This window comes from Protobothrops mucrosquamatus, unplaced genomic scaffold, assembly GCF_001527695.2.
Source record: "Protobothrops mucrosquamatus isolate PMUCROS unplaced genomic scaffold, P.Mucros_1.0 scaffold2061, whole genome shotgun sequence".
Taxonomy (NCBI): domain Eukaryota; kingdom Metazoa; phylum Chordata; class Lepidosauria; order Squamata; family Viperidae; genus Protobothrops; species Protobothrops mucrosquamatus.
In genome coordinates this window covers 62865-88240 of record NW_015388166.1, presented here as the reverse complement: position 1 = coordinate 88240, position 25376 = coordinate 62865, and the positions used below count along the sequence as shown (strand labels likewise).

At 39.8% G+C, this 25376-nt stretch overlaps 1 protein-coding gene across 2 annotated transcripts in view; it reads right to left on the bottom strand.

Annotated features, from left to right (window-relative positions):
• Positions 1 to 25376, bottom strand: part of LOC107294717 (WW domain-containing adapter protein with coiled-coil) — a 122923-nt gene that overhangs the window by 54339 nt on the left and 43208 nt on the right. For both annotated transcript variants that reach the window (XM_015823971.1, XM_015823970.1), the window contains exons 8-11: positions 12034 to 12276; positions 9791 to 9910; positions 3016 to 3146; positions 1291 to 1409 (exon numbers count right to left, since the gene is read on the bottom strand). In XM_015823971.1, coding sequence (XP_015679457.1) covers positions 1291 to 1409; positions 3016 to 3146; positions 9791 to 9910; positions 12034 to 12276 — 613 coding nt within the window. The remainder of the gene's footprint in view (positions 1 to 1290; positions 1410 to 3015; positions 3147 to 9790; positions 9911 to 12033; positions 12277 to 25376) is intronic.

Here is a 25376-nt window from a genome sequence, read left to right as displayed (position 1 = left end):
ATTTTCTGAGATTGTGGATTTGGGGTTTTCATGAGCTGTAAGCCATAATCATCACAGTTATGACACATCACGGCTTGAACTATCTTGCTTTGCATGTAATGAGTCTATCTCATATATTAGGTTCACCTTTTAAGTTGCATTACTGAAATAAATGAACTTTTGCACGATATTCTAATTTTTCGAGTTTCACCTGTAAATAAAACTTCATTTTTTATATGAACTTATGGGGCCGCATTACTAGCTGTCCAGGGCTACATGCGGCCCGTGGGCTGGATATGCCTTTTTTTTAGAGCTTTTTGAATTGGAGTGGCATAGAAATGTTGACAATAAAAGAAACAGCAGCCAAGAAAAAACACTTTTAGAAAACTATCTAGGCTTACTTTTACATTTAAGAAAAAACAACTATTATCATCTATCAAACTGCTGTTTCTTTGAAGGATACATATTTACTATTGTTAACTCCAGCAGCATCCACCTTCTCCCTCTGAGAAAGAGATGGGAGAAGGTAAAACATATGGCTTAGTAAGAGATGTGCAGTTTCTCTGAAATGTATTTAAGCCAAATTGTCTCTTAGGTTGTACAACAAAGTTTGTGTTCATGAGTTACTTTAGACCCAGTTTACTCTAGAATGAAGGTGATGGGAATTATTTTCATAAAAATCAAGGGAATGGGTTGGGAAAAATCTGCCTTTATCATGTTTCACGTCTTACATAGCTCTCTGATATCTCCAGCTATGTAGTTCTTCAAATAAAAGTGAAGTATAAACATTTATTCTATTGCTTGGAAAGAACTGAAATGGTTCTTATAAATTTGATAACTCAGTGTACTTTCATTCTGTATTTTACAATTAGCAATATTTGGGCTCAAAGTGGAAAATGTTTCTGTTTCAACAGAATCCAAATGTTTAATACACAACTATGCACAGCACTTAGGCAAATGCATTTGTTCAGGTCCAGCTTACTAGAGCCCTTGTGTTCTTTCAGCCAACTTGCACTATGTAAGAAAAACATTAAAAGATACTGGTGGTTAAATTGCAAATTTAGCAATATGATTAGTAGTTTTCAGAAGAGATATTTCTTCTTAAAATCAGAGTGACCCAGTTAAAATAAGGAAATATTAGATCCACAATTATTACCTTTGCAATGCATAATTCAAAGTTTAATTTAAAAACCCTATGTGTATGTGTAGATATGTGTAGATGAGAAAGCATGCCATTCAAAACGAGCATCTATAATCAACATTTCTAGAACAATTCATGGTGAAATCAATGCTCAACTAATTTAAATTTACCTTGAATGCTGAAGACTTTGAGGAGAAGCAGGTTCATGACCTTGTGGTTTGTCAGCAATCACAGGCTGCTGAGACACTAATTGCAAAACTGGTCCTTGCTTAATACCTGAAGTAGCAACCTGAAGTTCAAAACTTGATTAGATATCCAGATTTGTTCAAACAGCTATAATCAACAGACTGTCCCTCATCAATACTTATGCCAGAAAAATATAAGTTCTAGTGTTATATCATACTAAGACTATTAGCTAAATTAATAACAAACACAAAACTTCTATTGAGATGTTCTAGCTCAGGGGTGTCAAACTCGCAACGTCACGTGACGTGTTGTGACATATCGCAACTTTTTTTCCATTGCCGGCAATGGGGTGGGCGCAGTTTCGCCATGATGCATCCGGCCCACGGGCCAGCAGTTTGACACCCGTTCTAGCTCACATTCTGATAACACAATCCTAAGAAATACAGCAAGGGCTGAATTTTTAACACCACAACCTCTTGGTTTGCTTGGCAAGGCATCCATGTAGCTCCCTTTGGGGGTATACTGGGAATACAAAGGCCTTGGGATCTTGTGAATATTCAGTCACCTTCTATTTGGCCTGAGTTGTTGCTGACTCAATCCCAGGTAGTGAGCCTCTATGAGCACAAAAAGCAGCCAGCTGGAGTGTATATAACAACCTTGTCACAAGTCACCTATTCAAATGCCAGACACAGGACTGTATCTTTTGTTGCTGGTGTTAACAATCAAACCAGTAACACAGAGATAGGAATACACACAAAAAATAAAGCTAGTTTTTTCTTCCTTCAGAAACCAATTCACACATTTAAGATTAGCTGTGAAAAATATCTTAAAACATTTCAGTCTTTTATTTGATAGAAGAAACATTACAATACAGAAAGTACTAAAATGGTTATCAATTGAATGTTGTTGAGAATGCTTAAAATCTGCAGATGACACAATGGTGAGGCTTTATTAGGAAGGGAGAGATTTCAAGATCTGGACACAATGGGTGAGATTGAATTTAATAGAGTCCTGCATTGGAGTAAGAAAAATTAAAGCCACATGTATACAATGTGGAAGACCTAGAGTGGCAGTAGTACATATGAAAGGGTTCTGGGTGTCCTTGTCAACCACAATACAAGCATGAGCCAGGATGTGATGCAGCTGCAAAGAGAAATGCTATCTTGGAATTCATTAAGCATTAACCTGCTCCTATGTGGACCCAATTTTGGGAACCATAGTTCAAAAAGAAGAGTTACAAATTTAAACACATTTGGAGGAGAGGTACTCTGAGGCACAGTTAAAGGATCTGGAATGTTTAGATTACAAAAGAGAATTCTGAGAGGAGATATAATAGCAGTCTTCAAATATATGTAGGGCTGTCACACAGAAGAAGGAATAGATTTCTTCCCTATTTCCTTCAGGACCAATGGGTTTAATTCAGTTAAGTCAGTTAATTAGCCAAATGGGTTAAAATTACAATGTTTAAGTTAGATATTAAATAGTAGGGAGGAATTTCTTTAATGTACAAGCTGTTAGTCAAGGGAAAAGATGCTACATGAAATGGTGGCCTTTCCTTTGATGAAAGTTTTCATAAGGCAGGCTAGATGATCACCTCTCAGAGATACTCCATTGGATCGTGCATTGACCTTCCAATTCTATGATTCTATGAAAATACTGGAGACTAGCAATAAACAGAGTTTTATTCTCACAATACATTAAAAACTTACCTTTGGCTGTGATGATACAGATTTCAAAGGAACTGTGTTAGTCTGAGGCGTGCTTATTTTTGGAGATACATATGATCTTGGTGATGAAGCATCCGATGTTAAAGACATTGGGGACTGATTAGATGACTGAGCTGTGAATAAAATCAAGACAGCATTATAAAAACCTATTGACTAAGTATTTTTAAAGGAACAGTATTTTTATGACAGTTAAGACTGGCAAGCTTATAAATAAATTTGCTACTGTCACTAAAATGAGGCCAATGCTGTTATTACTGTATTAAAGAATAAAAATCTTACACTGACAAGGCACACAACAGCTATTAGTGCCATTGCAATAAGTAATATCTAGGAAGTACTAGACCAGGGCTTTTCAACCTTTTTACCGATTGTACCACTTTTAGGATATGGCAATATTCGAGTACCACCTAGCAAGGTGTCAAAAACTTGATGACCAAAAAAAAACCTGTTCAAAGTTGCAATTGCACTGAAATGACTTATGACCGTTTTTCACACTTATGACCATTGCAGCATGCCCAGGGTCATGTGATTTATATTTGGATGCTTGGCAACTGATTCATATTTATAATGGTCACAGTATTCCAGGGTCATGTGATCCCCTTCTGCAACCTTTTGACAAGCAAAGTCAATGGCAGAGGTGCTGGTGGCCAAGTGCTAAGGCGGGACTTCCTTTCCTGCCTCCCTTTCTCATTCCCATCTCCTTCTGAAGGAAGAATTTGAACCCCCCCCCCATATTTTCCCTCTTCCATATATTGATCAAACAAGGAAAGGCCTCCAGAGACAGAAAAGACAAGCTGCTGAGTGAACTAGCTTAAAAAGGCACATTCCCCTTTAAGAATTAGCTACTGGCTAGAAAGGAAAGTAAGGAGCGCAGCCGGCACTTAAGTAAGAAAAAAAAAAATGTTAAGTACTGGCTGCCGGCTAAGGCAGCCTCCCCAAATGGCTCCATTCATAAGTAAAGGAATGCTACAGGCAAAATCCATTCAGGAGAAAAATACTTCAAAATCCCTTGCAGCAAAACCTACAGCTAACAACAGCAGAGCAATAGAAGCTAACATGAGACATCAGCCAAATAGAAATTGCCAAACACTCCTTAAGAACACAAAGCCCTCATTGCACAAATCCCAGAACTTCAAAGTCACAAAAGCACATAAGAATCCTTCCACTCTCCATCTCCTTCCCTCCTCCGTGCCTCACCTCCAGCCATTGCTGCCTTTTTTCATTCCTCTTGGAGGGGGACCCCTCCCCCACTGCATTTCTTGCCTGTTTGCTGCTGCCAGCACAGGTGGCTGCCACAGCAGTTGTAGATTGGCTCATGGCCAGCCTGCTTGATCTCCTCACCACCCACCCTCCCCCTCCCCCTCCTTCTTCTTCCCCTTCGGTGCAGCTGACTCTGCCTCCTCCCAAGGCTGCTGCTTTTTCTCTCTCTCCCTCTCCTGCCCAAACTGCCTCCTTTTATAGCTTCTCCTGTCTCCGCCCCCCTCCTCCTCCTTTCTCATGGGGGAGGGTGAGCCTGGGGCCTTTGCCTCACCTCAGCCACTCTGCAGCTCCAGAGGACTCTCTCACTGTAAGTCCTTGCCTGTGCTGGCTCTTTCCCTCCCCCACTACACTTGGCTAGGCAGGGCTGTGTACCACCTGCCACTCATTAATGTACCACAAGTGGTACGCGTACCACCGGTTGAAAAGCCCTGTACTAGACAACCCATGACCTGTTGAGTTACTATTTCAGAGATATTTCCTTATCAGAAGGAATCAGAGCATCAGAAACCTTCCTTTCTTCCTTAACCATTTGTTTCTCCCTCCTACAAATTCTTGCTGATTTGTCCATTTACTTTGCTTGTGGAAAGCTAGCAGGGAGAAAGTCAGTGGGGAAGCCAGCAGGAAGTTACAAGCCAAGGCTGCTGGCAGGTGAGGGAGGGAGAAAGGGTCTACATGGGGGAATAGGTCAGGAAAGGGGTTGGGGCTGTGTGAGAGGTGTTGCATGGGTTGGGAAGGGTGTGTGGGGTGCACTAGGGGTGCTGCATGGATCAGGGAAGGTGCAAGGGGGCAGAATAGGCTGGTGGAACACACAGGACAGTGGCATGGGCTGAGAAGGGTGCACGGGGGTTCATTCCTCCCTCCCCTTTGAAGCAGACAGGTAAGTGGCTGCTGCTGGGTGGGGGAGTGAGGGATTGCAAGACTGGCTGGGAAACTGTCACGGAATGTTGAAAATGAAGATCATGTGACTGCAGCACCACAGTAACAGCCAATAGCATTAAAACAGCCACAACTTTCCCAAATTCCCTCAGAGTCATGTGTCCCGGATTTTGGATATGTTCTGTAAGCCCATTTCAGTTACCTTGGTTGAAAAACTGTTGCCCTATGATGCATCATTTCGCTCATTCAGATCATGACAATGAGTTTTTTAGTAGTATATAAGTAAATTGTTTTCAACAGCCTTTTTTGGAACTGAGAAGTGCATAAATTACAGCAAAATAAATAAATAAATAAATAAATAAATAAATAAATAAATAAGCAAACAAATGTATGCTCTGATCTAGGGTTAGCTTCCTATGGGAACCACTTCCATAGCTTTATAATCTAAAAAACTAAGGACTGCACACAACATATAAATATCAAATTGCTCCTTGCACACATAAGTTAACTGTATTTAGAAAGAAAAGATTTTGTTTATTTTTCCCATTTCTGAACTGCCCATCTCCCTCAAAGAGGAACTCTGGGATGTGTACAATAAAACAAACTGTGCCCAAACACTGAGCCATAAGCAGTGTGGACCAAGACTGAAGAATATGTTAACTATGGGCACAGACCTGAAATATGTGTTCTGGGTAGAAGTGCTGGAAAGTGGAAAAAGGGGAAGGCCATGGTTAGTTCTGCATCAGGTTAAGGGGAGGTAGATTGTTGAAAGGGGAGCTTCAGGTTGCCTTCTGCTTCCTGTTTATCTTGAACTAAGAATTTTCAGGACCCCTTCTCAACTAGTATATTTGAATTTGTCTCTAGTTTTGATGCAAACCAAACATTACAGTTGAGTATTTGGCGTGAGATAAATGTGATTAAGATGCATTTAGTTCCAAGGTTGATTTACATTTTGAGAAGCCTTCCTGTATTTATTCTATCATATTATTGTAAACACACTTACAGGAAACAGAATACATTTGGCAAGTTTTCTGTAAGATTTTCATTGTGCAAATTACAATTAGCTGTTGGGAAGACAGATTTAACTTCAGTTTATCACTGGGCATTTTGTCTTTGTTCATTGGCTGGCATAAGGAACTTCAGAATTCAGCTGTATGGACTTCAGAGTTACTATTTGGCCTACTGGAATCCTGGCAAGCACTGGGATTTCTGTACTTAATTCTATAAGATATATATGGAACATATTGACCCATTTATGAAAATTTTATACTATTAGGTAATCCCGGTTTAACTACTGTATAGTGGATTTTTTTAAAATGGGTGGATTAAGATGGAGCTCTTATATTATTATTACTAGGCATCAACTCAGCCCTGTAGAGGCTATTTTAACACACTTGTCATACTGAACAAATCTGATTTACCCCTCAGAGTGCTTCTTGCTATTTTATTGAACTGAAGTATTTATTTGATCTAGTTGGAGCAGATGTTATTATTACTTCTTAAATTTGTAATTTTGGAGAAATGAGCTGTGATTTCTAAAGTTAAATCTTTTTAAGAAAATTGATGAAACTGATAGTAATGATATCTGGAATAATGAGTTTAAATGTCCTGGTAAACCTGTGTATAATCACTTTAAATAGTTTTCTATGATCTTAAAATGAGATTAATACAAAGGAGATTGCTTAACATAAATCAGATACAATCTTTTATATATGCTGGTGTTAATTGCCTAAAAGATGGACATTAATTCACATGGTTGAACCAGTTCTAACTGCCACATGCAGGACTGAAATAAATAGGGTAAATAAGGCTCTGAATCAATTTTTCTGTGTTAATTATGGCTATATTCCTAGTATTTGATATATGCAGAATTATGGAGTTTTGGGGCTGACTAATGTCCATACAACATCGGAAAGCTAAATTTACAACTGATTTGCAGCAATAGATCATTGTTGTATTTGTCCACATTTAAATTAGACCTTGTGTGTGTGCGCGTGTGCTTCTTTTGCCAAATAGCAAGGAGGAAACTTTTAAATGATAAAGTCAAATTATTTTGAAGTTATTCTGTTTCTAATGTGACTTTCCAGGACTCTTTATTCTTTAATATCACAGCTACTAAATTTGAGGTTATATTCTTAATATTGTTGCATATACTGTATGTATACAAGTAGTCCTCAGTTAACAACCATTCATTCAGCGACCATTCAAAGTTGCAATGGCACTGAATGAGTGGTATTTATGACTGGTTCTCAAAGTTCCAGCTGTTGCTGCACACCCAGTCACATGATCATGATCCAGGCGCTTGGCAACTGGCTCACACTTATGATGGTCACAGAGTCCCATGGTAATGTTGTCACCATTTGTGACCTTTCTTATCAGCTTCCCACAAGCAAAGTCAATTGAGAAGCTAGCAAGGAATGTTGTAAGTCACTCCAGCCTTTTCTCCCGAGGAACCCCATTATGGTGTATGAGATCTCAGGGATCTCTTACTCTATAGAGCACAATCATTCTGTAGCACCCCCTCCCCAACACACCTGCACTTATGCAACACAGCAGTGAAACCTCCCAGAACACACTCACCACAGCAACCCCACACCTCACTCCATAGTGCTCACCTACCCACAATCCTGCTTGTGAGCTGCCCAAAACTTGCAACTTCCTGCCAGCTTTCCCACTGACTTTGATGGTGGGTATGCGGCAGTAAGTCACAAGTCGTGGTCACATGAGGTCCTCACTTAATGACCCATAATCCTCACTTAACAATGGCAACAGAGACAGCTGGGATTCCTGTTGCTAAGTCAGGGGTCATGTGATGTAGCACTTTATGACTGTTATCACTTAGCAATTACTGTCCCAATTACTGTCATTAAGCAAATACTACTTGTAGGTTGATTTCTATTAGATTAATATAATAAAAACTACCCAATCCAAGGTACTAGAAACATCTGAAAATATGTATTTTCTGTAGTGCATAAACAGTAACTTTAAATTGCAATCACAAGGTTGCATATACCACTGAACAGATATGATCTTCACATACAATCAGCCCTTCAAGGTAGTCTAGACCAAGACACCAAAGTTATGAATACTAGTACTACTTTTATTATAATGTTACAGTAACAGAATTTTGCAAGTCTGAATGTGCCTCTCTCCTCCCTGCCTTTTATGTCTATCGAGATTCTCAGTCATCCAGGTCATGGTTGTCCCAAAGGTGCTTTTTCAAGAGGCAACTGGACTTTGTTTTTCTTTGAAGACGTTTCGCTTCTCATCCAAGAAGCTTCTTCAGCTCTAACTGGATGGTGGGGAATGGAAGGATTTATAAATGGCCAGCTGTCTGCAAGGAATATAAATCCTTCCATTCCCCACCCTCCAGTCAGAGCTGAAGAAGCTTCTGGGATGAGAAGCGAAACATCTTCAAAGAAAAACAAGTAAGTCCAGTTGCCTCTTGAAAACGCACCTTTGGGACATCCCTGCCTTTTACATTCCAGAGAACTAGGGAGGGTCAACTCTGAGATGCTTGCTCAAATTACATTCCTGCTTTGGACTCAGATTTCGCTTATCTGACCATTGTCTAGGTTGCATCTGTTCCTCATGTCTCAAGGCTGCTCATCACACAGCCCATTACACATACAGAGCAAACCTTGATTTGAAAGTTAAGTGGATTTCTAACAATAGCCAAGAATACACTTATTGTGCAGACCCAAAACATGAGATCCACATCTTCACAGGCAGGTGTGCCTGTTGGACACACAGAGATTACCCAACCTGTCCCTGTCAGAAAGTCTGGTCCTTTTAAAACTAGGGGCAAAAGTTCAGAAGCTGTGTACTGAGGCTGAGAAAACCAGAGGCCTGTATTCCACAGCCTCCAATTAACATTTGGGAATTTTCAAGAAGTTGGAATAGTCCAGCTAACTGTTTTCTTAGCAACATTTTCAGATGTGGTTTGCCACTACCTTCTTCCTAGGGCTGAGAACAGTCGACTAGCCCAAAGTTACCAGCTTGCTTTGTGTCTAAGGCAGGACCAGGATTCACAATTTCCTGGTTTCTAGCCTTAACATCAGGGGTGTCAAACTGCCGGCCTGCGGGCTGGATGCATCATGCTGAAACTGCGCCCACCCCATTGCCGGCAATGGAAAAAAAGTCGCGATACATCGTGACACGTCACGTGACGTTGCGAGTTTGACACCCCTGCTTTACATCAAACTGTTTATTAGCTTTATTATAAGTGTTCCCTCTCAAAATACTATGTGAAACAAAAATATATGCTAAAAGGTAATGATATAGTAATATAATAATCACAAATGCAAATCAAGCAAAACAATTTGGCAAATGGTAATTTAGTTGTTGGTAGATAATTAGCAGGGCAATCATTGGACAAAATTGTTGCACAAATCTTTACAATTTCATCCTTTCTGTGACTGAATATATTTATGCTAGATGGTGTAAAAACATTTATATTTATTACCCCCCACAACCTGCCTCAGATAAACATACATAGACACAAACAGGGTTTCTCTGGAAAGTAACTTTTCATTATTTTGCAAGTTATATTTTATTAGCCAAACTCTCATGAAATACAAGGCTACCTTACAAAGAAGGCAAGAAGAAACTTCCAAATTACCTTGTGTGGAAAGCTGTGTTGCTTGAGTAATCAGGGAACTTATATTAAAAGATGGTCCAGCGGTGAGAATTTTATGAAGAATAGACTGCAGAGAAGCTTGTGTCACAGCAGCTGTAAGAACTAATATACAAATAAAGATTCCCTAAACTGAAGCTAGTTAGCATTTTGTACTCTCCTTCTGAAAGTTTCAGTGTGAATGACATTAGTAGTTTCTTCTTGAAAATGTCGGATTGGTCTCTCAAGCCAGTAAGATATAACTTGCTCTGCTTCTCCCTCCTGTTATCTTCACAATAGCATGATATCATCTACCTCACTACTCTTTGTTATTCCCAAGATCTAGGCTCCTGAGAGAGCAACATCATTACAATTGTTACTAGGATTCATTACAGTTTCCAGAAGGATGCAAATACAGGAAGTCCTTGGTTAATGACCACTCATTCAGTGACCACTCAAAGTTACAACAGCACTGAACAAGTGGTATTTATGACCAGTCCTTGAATTTGTGGCCATTGCAGCACCCCTATGGTTATGTGATTGCAATTCAGGCACTTGGCAACTGATGTACAAATATGATGGTTGCAGTGTCCCAGTCACATGATAGCAATACCACTTAGAGTTATATACCGCTTCATAGTGCTTTACAGCCCTCTCTCTAAGCAGTTTACAGAGTCAGTATATTGCCCCCAACAATCTGGGTCCGTATTTTACCAACCTGGGAAGGATGGAAGGCTGAGTCAACCTTGAGCCGTTCAGAATTGAACTCCTGGAGTGAGCAGTGAGTTAGCCTGCAGTACTGCATTCTAACCACTGCGCCACCACAGCTCTTGGAATGTTGTAGGCATTCATGATGCATGAATGCCTACAACAATCACATGATTTCCAGTTGCAGCACTCACTGCCAGCTTCCAACAAGCAGTCAATGGGAAAGTCGGCAGGAAGTTACAAGTTACAGTCATGTGAAGTTGCATTTAACAGTGCATGATTCACTTAATTACCGCAACTGGAACTGCCGTCGTAAGTCAATGCAGTTGCCTTGTTTTTTTGCTTTACAACCACATTGCTCGGTCACAGAATTTCTGGTCCAAATTATGGTTAACTGAGGACTACCTGTATCTGTACTCAGAAATAAGCCCTACTGAATACAATGGAATTCACTCCCAAGTAAATGAGTATAATTGCAATCTCTTAATTTATGAAATGAAAATATTGGTATCAAATTTTCATTATTTAAAATTTTATTTCATGACCAAGTTTTCTATTAAACTAATTTCAAACAACCTACTGTATAAAGAAAATGTACAGAACATTTTATAATTCAAAGTTAAATAACAAGACCTGGTTTTAGCAAAGACAGTAGATCCACACATCAAAGACATGAGGTTCCTACCCCAACTTCAGTGAAGGAATAGGGTATTTGTAAAGAGAGAAAGTAATACATAAGTAGTATTTCCACACTTCCTGATTCTACTTTACAAATGCTTCTCTCTGGACTATTTTAAAGTGATACGCTCTCAGTCATTCTCTGAGTGCAAAGGTCAGTTAACAAAATGATCCCAGCACCTCCCCAATGAGGAAAAAACATTTGGGGATCTTTTTAGTTTGGAAGAAAGGTGACTAAAGAGGATACAATAAAGGTGCATAAAATCACTAAAAAGTCAATAAAATGGACAGGGTGGATTTTTTTTCATAAAAAAACTAGGACTGGTTCATCTAATGACACTGAGGTTATGCAAAACTGGCAAAATAATGTGCAGCACAATATATTAATCTACAGAATTTCTTAATATATTTGGTGAGGGTTACTAGTTTGGATGGCTTTAAAAAGTTATTAGATAGTTCATGGAGGACAGGCCTAACAAGAAGCTACTAATTTTGAAGATATGGTTAGCAAATGTGAGAAGCAAAATAGTAGCTACACATAGAACCTTGGCTATTTTTATGTTCTAAGGTGGAACATTATGTCTTTAAGAGGGAAAGAACAGAAAGAGGTGTTTTCTGTAAGACAATTGAGAGTAGAATTCAACTTTTAAGTTTCTGTTCTCTTTCCCACAATTCCTGTGCAAATACTGGGTTTAACACCTGTTGCCAGACATTACAGAGCACTATCTTAATACAGAATATAATTAACCAAAAATTGTCTTTTACAAACTTCTTACAATATATTCCATTTTTAATACTGTATCTTCTTATACAAGTAAAATTTCCCAATCAATACATTTGGATAATTAAAAAACTCAACCTACCTTCATTTATTTTTGATATATCTACGCTAGAATTATTAAGCTGCAAGGTGGCTTGAAGAGCAGGTAGCAACTGTCGAAGGAGATTGGGGTCCTGAAGTAATGGAGGAATTGGTGATTGTGAGACAGGTGAAACAGGGACAGTAGAAGCAGATGAAGCTGGTGCAGAAGGTAGGTTTAATCCAGAAGCACATGGTGTAGAAGTTGTACATGAGTGGGATAGAGACTTGTCCATAGACAAAGATTCTGAAAATGAAAAAAAAGTTGCTTTTTCCAAAAAAACACTCTCACCTACATCAGTTACAGGAAGGCTGGAAATTGAATCTCCACCCTTTCATAAGGTATCGGGAGATGGGTTTTAAGGAAATAAAGTTGCTTCCGCGAAATATGACCTCCTGTCACCATTTGTTTGTTCTGCTCCTCATCTGAACACAATGAAAGGAAATAATGCTCTGGGGAGACAAGGTATATAAAAACATTTTGAAAGATTATCAGTTTTCCTTCTACTTATTCTAAAATGATTATATAACTGAAAATTTCCCAAAGCAGTTGACCAAAGAGAATGCTATAGAGTAAAATTCAACATAAAACATACATCGGATGACAGCAAATGATACGAGCAGAAAGCAGTAACAAGCAACATCCATAGACAAAATCGACTGATTCAGAACAAAAGTTTGATAAGATAGTATCAAAGCTTTCAGAATACATAAAAATATGAACAAATCTTTATTTTATTCAGTGACTCTTTTGCCTGTTACAAAAATTTATAAACTTCTTGGTTTGACTCATATGTTATAATTTGGAATGTCAGGCACAAGAAACGAGGAACAGGAGTAGAGTTCAAAGCACTGAAAGTTTATTTCATGCTACCTATACTCAAGAATCTGATCTACTAATGGTCAAGTCAAATTGGCGCTAGATAGACACACAACAGAAATCATGGGGGGTAGACTTAGGTCTCTTGTGGGAACATAGCGACTCCAAACTGTTTTGCTTGACCCTGCCCTCGAGGTCCGCCTGATCATCTCCTATATCGCTCCCCCCTCCAACCTGCTCCCCTCCCTCCTCCATGGCCTCTTTGAAGCTGTTCTCCCCCCTACTGCAAAGTTTCTTCAAAGTCAGAGTTCTCCTGGGAACTTGGCAAGGGCGGGAGGGAAGCAGTCTCAAAGGAATCTTCCTTCCTCACTTATGAAGCAGCTGGTGAGCCAGGTGGCAGTTGCTGAAACACAGAAACAGCTTAGAAGGTCCCTCCCCTGCCCAGGAGTTGAAGGCAAGAGGTGGAAGGCCCATCGTAAGCAAGTGTCCCACCTCCCCCCGGAGCGATCCAGAGAGGCTAGTTAACTCCTTCATCGGGTGGTACAGAGCGGAGGTCTGGAAGCTTGGGTGGTCATAGTTTCTCAGGGAAGGATAGGTGAAACTGGCGAACTAAATCCAGCACATGAACATACCGTTGAGTTTTCCCAGGAGCGATCAGCAACAGGGTAGCCTTTCCAATGAATCAAATACTAAATTTCTTTGCCTCTGTGTAGAGTCCAGGATTTCCTCCACCTCGTATTGTTTCTCTCTCCACAAAGACTGGTGGTGGGGGCCGGGGGGGGGGAGTACTGGCATTGCAGAGTGCTGGGGGGGGGGAGAGCATCCTTAAACAGCAAAGATTGATGAAAGACCAGATGCACTTTCATAGAGGGAGGCAATTGGAGATGGAAGGTGATGGGACTGATCTGTCAGAGAACCTTGAATGGCCTTACCAATTTAGCGTCTAGCTTCTTGGAAAGTCTTGAGAATGCTTAAAAACCTGGTAGAGAGCCAGACCTTGTCCCCTACTGCTATTGGTGGCCCCTCTCATCAGTGGGCATCCACAGCCTTCTTGTAAGACTGCTATGCTTGGTTGAGCTGCTGCTCCAATAGGGCTTGGGCAGTGAGCTGCTCCTGTAAGAAGTCAACAGCTCCTAGGACAGAGGAGTCTTGTACGGGGTGATTTGGCAATACTTTCAGGTGTATGCCATACAGTTTGAAAGGGTGTCATTGAAATCAATGTGCGGAGAGGGTTAATATAAGGAAATTCTGCTGGGGCAATGATGGCCAGTTGTCTTGGCTGTAGGTACAATAACATCTCAAATATTGTTGGAGCAACTGGTTAGTCGTCTCTGTTTCACCATTCGTGGCTGGGTGGTGGGCAGAAGATAGGGTGACTTGGTCATTCAAAAGCTGGAATAGTGCCTTCCAAAATTTGGATTGGAACTGTGAGCCTCTGTCTGAAAGCAGTGTTGACACCATTCCATGATAGCAAAATACGTGGTCTAGGAAAAGCTGGGCTGTTTTTTTTTTGGCACTGGGTAACCCCTTGCAGGGTATGAAATGAACCATCTTGGTGAAAAGATCTACCACCACCAAAATGGCTGTGAAGCCTTGGATGGGGAGTAAATCAATATGAAGTTGAGAGAGACTGTATGTCATTGCCGGGGTGTGTGTGGGGAGGGGTTGCAAGAATTCTGCTGGCTTCTGGCGGAGGGGCTTGGCCTTTCTGCATGTGTGGCAAGATGCCATGTAGTCCTTGATGTCCACTGATATCTTAGGCCACCCAAAGTTTCAATGCTCTGTGCAGTTTTGAACACTCCCCTATGCCCTGCTGTCTAGTTCTTGTGGCAAAGTTGAAAAACCTCTTCCCTGCAAAGGAGGGGGGACTACTATTCTGCCTTTGTGCTTCAAAGCTCTTCCCTCCACTGCAAATAGGGATACAGTACCTGCTGAGGCTTCCTTGAGGTCATCCATTCAGGCCCGGGAGAAGTGGTCCAGATTTCTGTGCCTTCATTTTGGTGGACAAGTCCTGGTGTGGTTGGTTTGCCTGCAACCTCTCAGTGGGTGGTGAGTGTGGTGGTAGCCAGAAATAGGAAGGCTGTAAAATTGTTGTGGCCAGTGGAACATGTTGAGTTTGAGAGAAAGAACATCTGGCATCAAGTTATTTGCACCTGGGACATATTGGATGTAAAAATCAAAGTGTGAGGAGAATTGACTCTAATTTGTCTGGGGGAAAGTGGCTTGGTCTGTTGCAGGATATGTAGATTCTTACAGTCTGTGTTGACCTCTATGGGAAAACACATGCCTTCCACGAAGTGTCTCCATTTTGGGAAGACAGATTTTACCTCCAAGAGCTCCTTGTTAAAAATGTCATAGTTCCATTCTGGGGTAGTCAAAGCTCTTGAGAAGAAAGCACAGGGCAACAGGCATTTGTCCTCCTCACCTTCGTGTTGAAAGACCACTGATGGCTGCATCTGAAGCATCTGTTTGAACTACAAATCTCTTTGGTGGGTCCGGGTGCCGAAATAAGGCTTGGCAGGCAAAATGCTGCTTTAATTCCTCAAATGCAGTCTGGTGTGTGTGGATCCAAGCAAATTTAATTTCTTTCTTTGTCAGGTGGGTAAGTCGTTTGACCTTGTGAGTGAACGCGGGAATAATTCTTCTGTAGAAGTTAGCAAAGCCCAGGAAACTCTGAATGTCTTTGGCTGTGCATGGGGCTTGCCAGTCCAGCACTGCTCTGACTTTCTGGGGATCCATCTGGATACTGCTTGTGGAGATACGGTACCCCAAAAAGTCTGTTTCAAATCAAAGCCACATTTTCTGGTTTGGCAAAGAGATGGTTGTCTCTTAGACTAATGAGGACTGTCCAGATGTGTTCTATATGCAGGGATTTGTTCTCAGAATAAATCAGGATCTCTTCCAGGTAAAATACTACAAATTTATCAAGGAGATCAGAGAAAACGTGGTTCATATGTTTGGAAAACACTGCCCATGTTTACTAACCCTAACAGGATGACCGTGTATTCAAATTTGCCATACCTGGTGTTGAAGGCAGTTAAGTATCTGTGGTTCTCTTTAATCCTAACGAGATTGTAGAGGTCCAATCTAGAGAAAATGCATGCCTTTTGCAGTCTATTTAAAAGATCTGGAATTAATGGCAGCGGGTAGTGGTTTCTGACCGTCAATGAGTTTAGCACTTTGTAGTTGTGAACTACAGAAAGGGAGGGGGGCATCCCACTTTCACTTGATGCACTTGAATCTTGTTTCTTGGGAACAAAAAAGTCTGGAGCTGAGGCTGGTGAACCAATATCCACTACTCTAAGGGTAGAAGAGCACACCTGAATTAACAATCTGGCTTTGAAAAGTTATGTACCACTTAAGATTCCAATACTCATGCCAGGTAGATGAAAAATAACAAGACTGATGTGCCTCCATGAACAGCGGAGATGATGCCTAATTGTACTAAAAAAGGCTACTCCTCACAAGAAAGCCCACAAGATCTGAGTCTGTAAGAAATTTACTGAAATTATTTGAAAACTGGAGGTTTTTTTTTTAAGGAATTATTCATTATGAAAGATTGAAATAGAGTTTCTATTTATTTTAAGAGTTTTATCAGAATTTATTATAAAAAAGAGAATATTTTATCATTTGAAGAAATTTATATTATTTTAAAGGAGTATTTGAGATTAAAGATTGAGATAGAGTTCATATAAGAGAATTTACAAAATTATTAAATGGGCTCAAGATATTTGAGAATTTTATTGGAGATATGGGAAATAATTTGTAATTTATTATATTTGGCAGACATGAAGGGATATATAATTTTTTGGATTAAAGTTAATTGGTTTTTAAGTAATTTTTTTTATTGGGGATTATGATTTGAATTTTATTATTTGAAGAAATTTATATTATTTTGAAGGAGTATTTGAGATTAATAACTTGTAACTTATTATATTTGGTGGATTTGAAGGAATATATAATTTGCTGGATTAAGATTTAGTGGAAAATTTAATAGTTTTTAAGTGATAGATAAAGTTTACTTTGTAACTATTTTTATTGGGGATTACGGAAGATTTGAATTAAGAAATGAATAGTAGCAAGATGATTGGTTGTTTTTATTTTGTAGAAATGGCAAAGATTAATTTTAAGATATCTGGGTTTAGGGAAGATGGATAGATTATATGTTTAGAGTTTATATATATATATGCTTATATCTGATTGTTTTTATTCGAGTTAAAGTAGGTTTATACTTGATTGTTTTATATTTGGGTAGTAATATTTAGACTTGGGATGATGTGTGTTTAACCCTGTAATTAGTTCTGGGAAGTCCGGGGGGGGGGGAGAGGGAGGGTAGAAATAGAGATGAAATAATTATGAGCATTAATGATTAATGTAGAAATGAGTATTAAATTAGGAGTATTGATGTATGGAGAAATATAGAAGGCGCTCGGTCGGCACCCCTAAACCGTGTCCGAAGGGAGGGAGAGGAAGAGGAGAAGAGAGATAGGAGGGAAGTAGGTAGGTAGTGGAAAAGAGGGCGGATGCGGGGAGGGGGCTGCCGAGCTGATGCTCGGCTAGCGCTCTAAACCGTGTCCGTAGGAAGAGGAGAGGGAAGGAGGCGGGATGTGTAGGGAGGTTGAGGAAAGAGGGCGGACGCGGGGAGGGGGGGTTGCCGGGCTGTTTTGCAATATTAATGTATGTCTATGTTTGTATGTTAAAATTAATAATATTGAAGTTGTATTAATGTATGTTTATATTTGTATGGGGGGGGGTTATTTTGAAATTAATAAAAAATTTAATAATCAAAAAAAAAAAAAAGCCCACAAGATCCAAAGAGGTTCTGTGGGCTCTTTGCGAGTCTTGAGCGTCAGGGACTGTGGGAGACATAGTGAGCTCACAACCATAGCGGAGCCTGTAAAAGGACACTGGGTTTGGACAAATATTTATTTGCAAGAGTTTAAATTTAAAAAGTTTAAAATGGGCTGATAGGACAGTTGAATTTTGATTTACTGATTTTGAAATATTTTTAAAACAAGTAAAAAGTTAATATATGGTACATCTCCATGGTAAAGAGTTCTATTTGAACTAATTGGGGGTAACAATTGACAGCTATGCAAAACAAAACATATGGGAAAGTTGGTAAGATCATCTGACTACAGAACTACGGTGAGCTGAATAAGGCTAAAGATTTAACATGTAGAGAAAGGAGGGAGAAGTCCCTCTTTTACTTTTATTCCACCTTTCTGAACTGAAACAGCTATTGGAAAAGTAGTAAAACTTACAGTGACAGAAAAAGTATTATACTTGTGGTATTCCAAAGGATCTTTGAGGAATTGGGAAAGAATGTTACAACTACAATAATAGCACCAATAACTGCCTGTGTGAATGCACCATTTAGAAGAGATAAGAGATGAAGAGTAAATTTGAAGACTCTGCAGAACTAAGTGGAGAGGTGGAATAAATTAAGGTAGAAATTTTTGAAAATAAAATAGAAACAATAAAAAGAGAGGAAATACAAATATTAGGAGATGAAAAATCAAGCAGTTAACGGGTTACTACTGGATTTACAAGAGAAAGAATATTGAGACCAAGAGTAATTCTAGAACTTGGTGAAAATAGTAGGAAAGGGCTGTTGAAGTCTTAAAATTAGGATGGGAAGAAATGGGTGGAGATCAGATTCTATAACAACTTAATGCCAAGTTCAGGATTAATAATGCCAGAATGCTATGCAAGAGAAAGGAATAGAAAATAGCAATAGCACTTAGACTTATATACTACTTCATAGTGCTTTACAGACCTCTCTAAGCAGTTTACAGAGTCAGCATATTGCCCCCAACAATCTGGGTCCTCATTTTACCGACCTCGGAAGGATGGAAGGCTGAGTCAACCTTGAGCCAGTCAGAATCAAACTCCAGGCAGTGAACAGTAAGTTAGCCTGCAATACTGCATTCTAACCACTGTGCCACGTCTTGTTTGATCACTGATAACACAATAAGTACTTTTACAAAATACTGGAAATCTTTTATGGACTTCTCACTGAAAATGAATAGAACCAAGTTAATGATTTTTGGATTTACCAAATGAAAAGGGTTGCACATAGGAAGAAGTTATTTATGTGATGCAATTTCAAAGGGAAATGTCAGACATGAACAACCAGATCCACACATGGAGTTTATACTAGCTACTTTATTCTCCGCCTATAATACAGGAATCTTCCCAGACTGGCAACTTTCACCTGAGAAAGATTAGATACGTCTCAAAAGATATTGGGGGGGTGGTGGTCAGACCTTGCCCTCTTGTGTTTACATAGTGTGTCCAGGCTAATTCCCCACTTGAGCCCTCCTCCTGATGGGGACAGTTGCTCTCCAACATCACCCCCTCCCTCTTCCAAGTCATCTCACAAGGAACTTGGGAGGAGTGGGAGTGAAGCCAGTTCAAAGAACTCCTCTTCCCCCAAATCTGAAGAATCTGCTGTACCAGATGACATGTTTTGCAAAACATCTAGATAATTTAGATTCTTCCCCCCTCTCCCTCGGTTGGGCCTCATTGATCACCATGCACCCCTCTGGAGGGTTCCCCTCTGCCAGGTTAACCCCTTCATTTACAGGTTCCCCACTAGGTTCCAGTACCGGGCAGGGAGTTGGGAATTTGGATGGCCTTGGCTTGTCTGGGAAATGCTGGTGGAATTGCCACATCAAGTCAGGAACATATATGTATCTGGCATTTTCCTAGGAACAGTCTGACTCTCGGTAACCCCTCCAAGGGTTATGTACTACAGGCCTTTGCCCCTTCTCTTAGAGTTTCTGCAACTTAGTACTCCTCACCTTTCACAATCGGTGGTGGCAGCAGGTGCCGCGAATGTAAAGGGCTAGAAAGGACTACCATGACCAGCAATGAATGATGAAAAACTAGGTAAACATTCATGGAGGGTGGCAATTGCAAATGGAAGGCCACAGCATTAATCTGCTTGAGAACCTTAAAAGGCCCCACAAACTTTGCATCAAGCTTCTTAGAGGGAAGAAACCAGGAATTTGGCAGATAGCCACACTTTGTCCCCTTAAGCAATTGGCAGTCCTTCCTGTGGATGGGAATCTGTAGACCTCATGTGAGAGAGTTTAGCATGGTCTAGCTGCTGTTTCAAGAGGGCCTAGGTTGTCAGCTGTTCTTGTAAATAATCCTCTACTCCTGGGACAGTGTTCTTCTATGGCACAGCCAGCAGCACCCTGGGGTGTCTGCCATACAATACCTGAAAGGGGGTCATAGAAATTGATCTGCGGAGTGCATTACTGTAAAAGAGAACTGTGTGAAGGGGATCAGTGAGGGCCAGTTATCCTGTCTGTAAGTACAGTAACATCTCAAATACTGCTACAACATCAGGTTTTCTCAGCCTCACCATTTGTTGCAGGGTGGTGGGCGGATGACTGGGAGACCTGGACCCTCAAAAGATAAAACAGTGCTTTCCAAAACATGGAGGTAGATTGACTGCCACTGTCTGATAGAAGTCTTGAAACCATGCCTCTATAGAAAAAGACATGGTCCAAAAGAGTTGAGCTGTTTCTTTGCAGTGGGGAACACCTTGCAAGGGATGAAATGTGCCATTTTGGTAAAAAGATCCACTACTACCAATATGGAAGCATAGCCTTGGACTGGACATAAATCAGTAATAAAATCCAAACCTTTTGATTTTATGACAGCATTCAGTCTTTTGGGGTAGCAGCCTAACAGCATGGCACATCTTGCCTTGGGAATCTTTGCCCACTCTTCCTTGCAAAACACTCCAAATCTGTCAGATTATGAGGGCATCTCCTGTGCACAGCCCTCTTCAGGTCACCCCACAGATTTTGAAGCGGATTCAGGGCCGGGCTCTGGCTGGGCCATTCCAAAACTTTGATCTTCTTCTGGTGAAGCCATTCTTTTGTTGATTTGGAGACATGCTTTAGGTCATTGTCGTGTTGAAGGGTGAAATTCCTCTTCATCTTCATTTTAGCAGAAGGCCCGAAAGTTTCTGTGCTAAAATTGACTGATATTTGGAAATGTTCATAATTCCCTCCACCTTCACTAAAGCCACAGTTCCAGCTGAAGAAAAACAGCCCCAAACCATTATGCTGCCACCACGCTCCACTGTGGGTATGGTGTACTTTTGGTGATGCTCAGTGTTCTATTACACCAAACATACTTGCCCACACAGTTCAACCTTGGTCTCATCAGACCATAACACATTTTCCCACATGCTTTTGCCAGACTTGATGTAGGTTTTTGCAAAATGTAGCCAGGCTTGGATGTTTTGCTTTGTAAGAAAAGGCTTCTGTCTTGCCACCCTACCCCACAGCCCAGACCTTTGAAGAATACAGGAGATTGTTGTCACATGTAGTACACAACACCAATACTTGCCCGAAATTCCTGCAGCTCCTTTAATGTTGGCAGCCTCTCAGACTAGTTTTTTTCTTACTTTTTCATCAATTTTGGAAGGACATCCAGTTCTTGCTAATGACACTGTTGTGCCATTACTTCTCTACTTGTTGATGACTGTTTTCACTATATTCCATGGTATATCCAATGACTTGGAAATTTCTTTGTACCCTTCTCCTGACTGATACCTTCCAACAATGAGACCCCTTTGATGCTTTGTAAGCTCTTTGCAGACCATGGCTTTTGCTATAAGAAGCAACTGAGTAAATGTCAAGAAAAATCCTACTAGCACAGCTGAACTTTATATGGGCTTGATCAGAGTCACTTTAATTGATGACAGGTGTGTACTATTTAACATAGTTTGGATGTGATTGGTTAATTCTGAACACAGTCACCTCCCTACTTATAAGAGGCTGTGTACAGTTATGCAACTATGTTATTTTAAGTTTTTACTGTTATTTTTTCCCTAAAGATTTCAGCTTGCTTTTGAGTTATACAGCTTATATATGTTTAAAGGTGGAAAAATTTCTGAAGTGATTTATCTTGGTCTGATTTTTTTTACATCTCAAAAACCTTGCACTGTAACGGGTATGTAGACTTTTTATATCCACTATAGCTCCTCACTTTTGGGTTAGGACAAAAAGTAAAAAGAAAAATTACAGCCTCAGAAGATAAAGTATTCCATGGAGAGACACCGGAAGTGTTAATTATGTATTTAGATTAGAAATCTGGAATATAGCAACTGAAATAGTAAAGCTTAATACAGGATTTGGATTTATTTAGATGAAATGTTACTGATTACGAAAAAAGAAGGAATGATATTAATAAATGATTATTGATTAGGTTAAGGAAAAAGGGAATGGAGAGACACCTGAAGTGTTAATTATGTATTTATATTAGCAATATGGAATATAGCAATTGAAATAGTAAAGCTTAATATAGGATTTGGATTTATTTAGATGAAATGTTATTGATGATTGTTTTGATTGACTTAGTTGTATTGAAATACATTAACTTGAATATAATATGTTACTAGAGGGAATAGAGAGGGGTTTTTTAATGATTTAATCTGAACTTTATGAGTATGACTTTGTTTTTGGACAATTGATTGCCCTGCCACCACGTTGATTCTTAAGCACTTGTTTGTAAAATGAAAAAACTAATAAAACTTGTTTTAAAAAAAAGAAGATAAAGTATTCCAGATTTTCAGCTTATATTCATTGTTATTTAATTAATAATTCCTACTTGTAATGATATATATGACAAAGTGAATTAAACTGTATCATGGAAGATTCTATTGTCAGAAAGACTTTCTTAATTGAACTGTTTTGTTGCCCTTAGAGCATGGATGTCAAACTCGATCACGTCATGTGACATATCGTGATGTTTTTTGCCTTTGCGGAGCCAGGGTGGGCGTGGCCTGTGTGTGACACATCCGGCCCGCGGGCCGCCAGTTTGGCACCCCTGCCTTAGAGAAAGTCCAGATGATACTGAAAGTATAAAAACATTTGCTGATAGATTATAAACTATTAAGGATAGAAGCAGAGGCCTGACTCTGACATTAAAACCAAGTCTGCAGATGTTTGTCCTCTTTAGCTACCTCTCTAATAGATGTTATTAATTTGAATTTCTGACTGCAGAACTGAACTGTCCTTAAGTTGCTTGGCTGAGTTATTTACTGCCACTTAATACTAATGATCAATCTGCTGAAATTTACCTCTTGTCATCATGCAGACCTTGATGTTCCACTGGTGCTTTTAGGATATTGCAAATCCTTAATATTTATTTGAATTTATACAGAATCTGACCTCTATGAAATGATAGGTGTTGAAGCCACAGGAACCTTGGGAGGAAGTGATCATGCAATATTGGAATTCAACATTAGGGAAGCACAAGCAATAGAACATAGTCAGACTAGAGTCTTGGACTTTAAGAGAGCTAATTTCAATAAACTTTGAGAGGGCTTAGGAAGGATTCCATGGATGAGAATCCTCAAGGGGAAAACAAATCAAGAAGCTTGGGAAATTTTGAAAAGTGAGATAATAAAAGCCCAGTCTAGCACAATACCAACAAAGAGGAAAAATAACAGCTCTCAAAAGAAACCAGCATGGCTGCATAAAGAACTCTCTGACAAATTGAAAGATAAAAAGGACAAGTATAGAAAGTGGAAAGAGGGACACATGACTAAGTCAGAATATCAGCAAATAGCCCAAGCCTGCAAAGATGAAGTGAGGAAAGCTAAGGCTCAAAATGAACTAAGGCTTGCGACCAAAGTCAAAAATAACAAAAAAAGCTTCTTTCAACATGTAAAAAACAAGAAAAAAGTGAAGGAAATGATTGGTCCATTAGTGGGTGAAAGTGGCAAGAAGGTGAAAAGCAACAGGGAGAAAGCAGAACTATTTAACTTGTTTTTTGCATCTGTCTTTACACAAAGGGAAAAAACAGACCAACCTATCAAAAATAGTGCCATAAAAAACAGAATAGAAACACAAGTTAAGATAGGCAAGAAAACGGTGAGCACCTGTCCAGCCTAGACGAGTTCAAATCACCAGGACCAGATGGATTACACCCCAAGGTTCTCAAGGAACTGGCAGATGTGACCTCAGAACCACTGAACTATATTTTTCAAAGATCCTGGAGCACTGGGGAACTACCAGAGGACTGGAAAAGAGCTGATGTAGTTCCCATCTTCAAAAAAGGAAAAAAAATGGACCCAGGAAATTACAGACCTATCAGTCTGACCTCAATACCTGGGAAGATTCTGGAAAAGATAATCAAACAACGAATCAGCGAACACCTAATAATAATAATAATAATAATAATAATAATAATAATAATAATAATAATAATAATAATAATAATAATAATAATAATAATAATAATAATAATAATAATAATAATAGATGCAGTTCCATTGAAGACCACACACTGAGTACGGCCGGTCACCCAGCTATGAATCCATCTGCTGGTGATGCTGTCTAACCCACATTTTTCTATCTTATCGAGTAGAAGGTTGTGATCTACTTTATCAAATGCCTTACTGAAGTCCAAGTAAATTATATCCACAGCATTCCTCTGATCCACTAATTTTGTCACTTGGTCAAGGAATGCAATAAGGTTTGTCTGGCATGATCTGTTTTTGACAAACCCATGTTGGCTTTTAGTAGTGATTTTGTTTGCCTCGGGGTGATTTGTTGTTTGATTATCTTTTCCAGAATCTTCCCAGGTATTGAGGTCAGGCTGATAGGTCTGTAATTTCCTGGATCCATTTTTTTTCCCTTTTTTGAAGATGGGAACTACATCAGCTCTTTTCCAGTCCTCTGGTAGTTCCCCAGTGCTCCAAGATCTTTGAAAAATATAGTTCAGTGGTTCTGAGATCACATCTGCCAGTTCCTTGAGAACCTTGGGGTGTAATCCATCTGGTCCTGGCGATTTGAACTCGTCTAGGCTGGACAGGTGCTCACTTATCATTTTCTTGCCTATCTTAACTTGTGTTTCTATACTGTTTTTTATAGCACTATTTTTGATAGGTTGGTCTGTTTTTTCCCTTTGTGTAAAGACAGATGCAAAAAACAAGTTAAATAGTTCTGCTTTCTCCCTATTGCTTGTCACCTTCTTGCCACTTTCACCCACTCATTACTAAAAGCCAACATGGGTTTGTCAAAAACAGACCATGCCAGACAAATCTTATTGCATTCTTTGACCAAGTGACAAAATTAGTGGATCAGAGGAATGCTGTGGATATAATTTACTTGGACTTCAGTAAGGCATTTGATAAAGTAGACCACAACCTACTACTTGAGAAGATAGAAAAATGTGGGTTAGACAGCATAACCACCAGATGGATCCGTAGCTGGCTGACCGGCCGTACTCAGCGTGTGGTCCTCAATGGAACCGCATCTACATGGAGGGAAGTGTGTAGTGGGGTGCCCCAGGACTCTGTTCTGGGCCCAGTGCTCTTCAACATCTTCATCAACGATTTGGACGAGGGGATAGATGGGGAACTCATCAAATTTGCAGACGACACCAAGCTGGCAGGAATAGCCAACACTCCAGAAGACAGGCTTAGGATACAGGAGGATCTGGACAGACTTGAACACTGGGCGCTATCTAACAAAATGAAATTCAATGGTGAA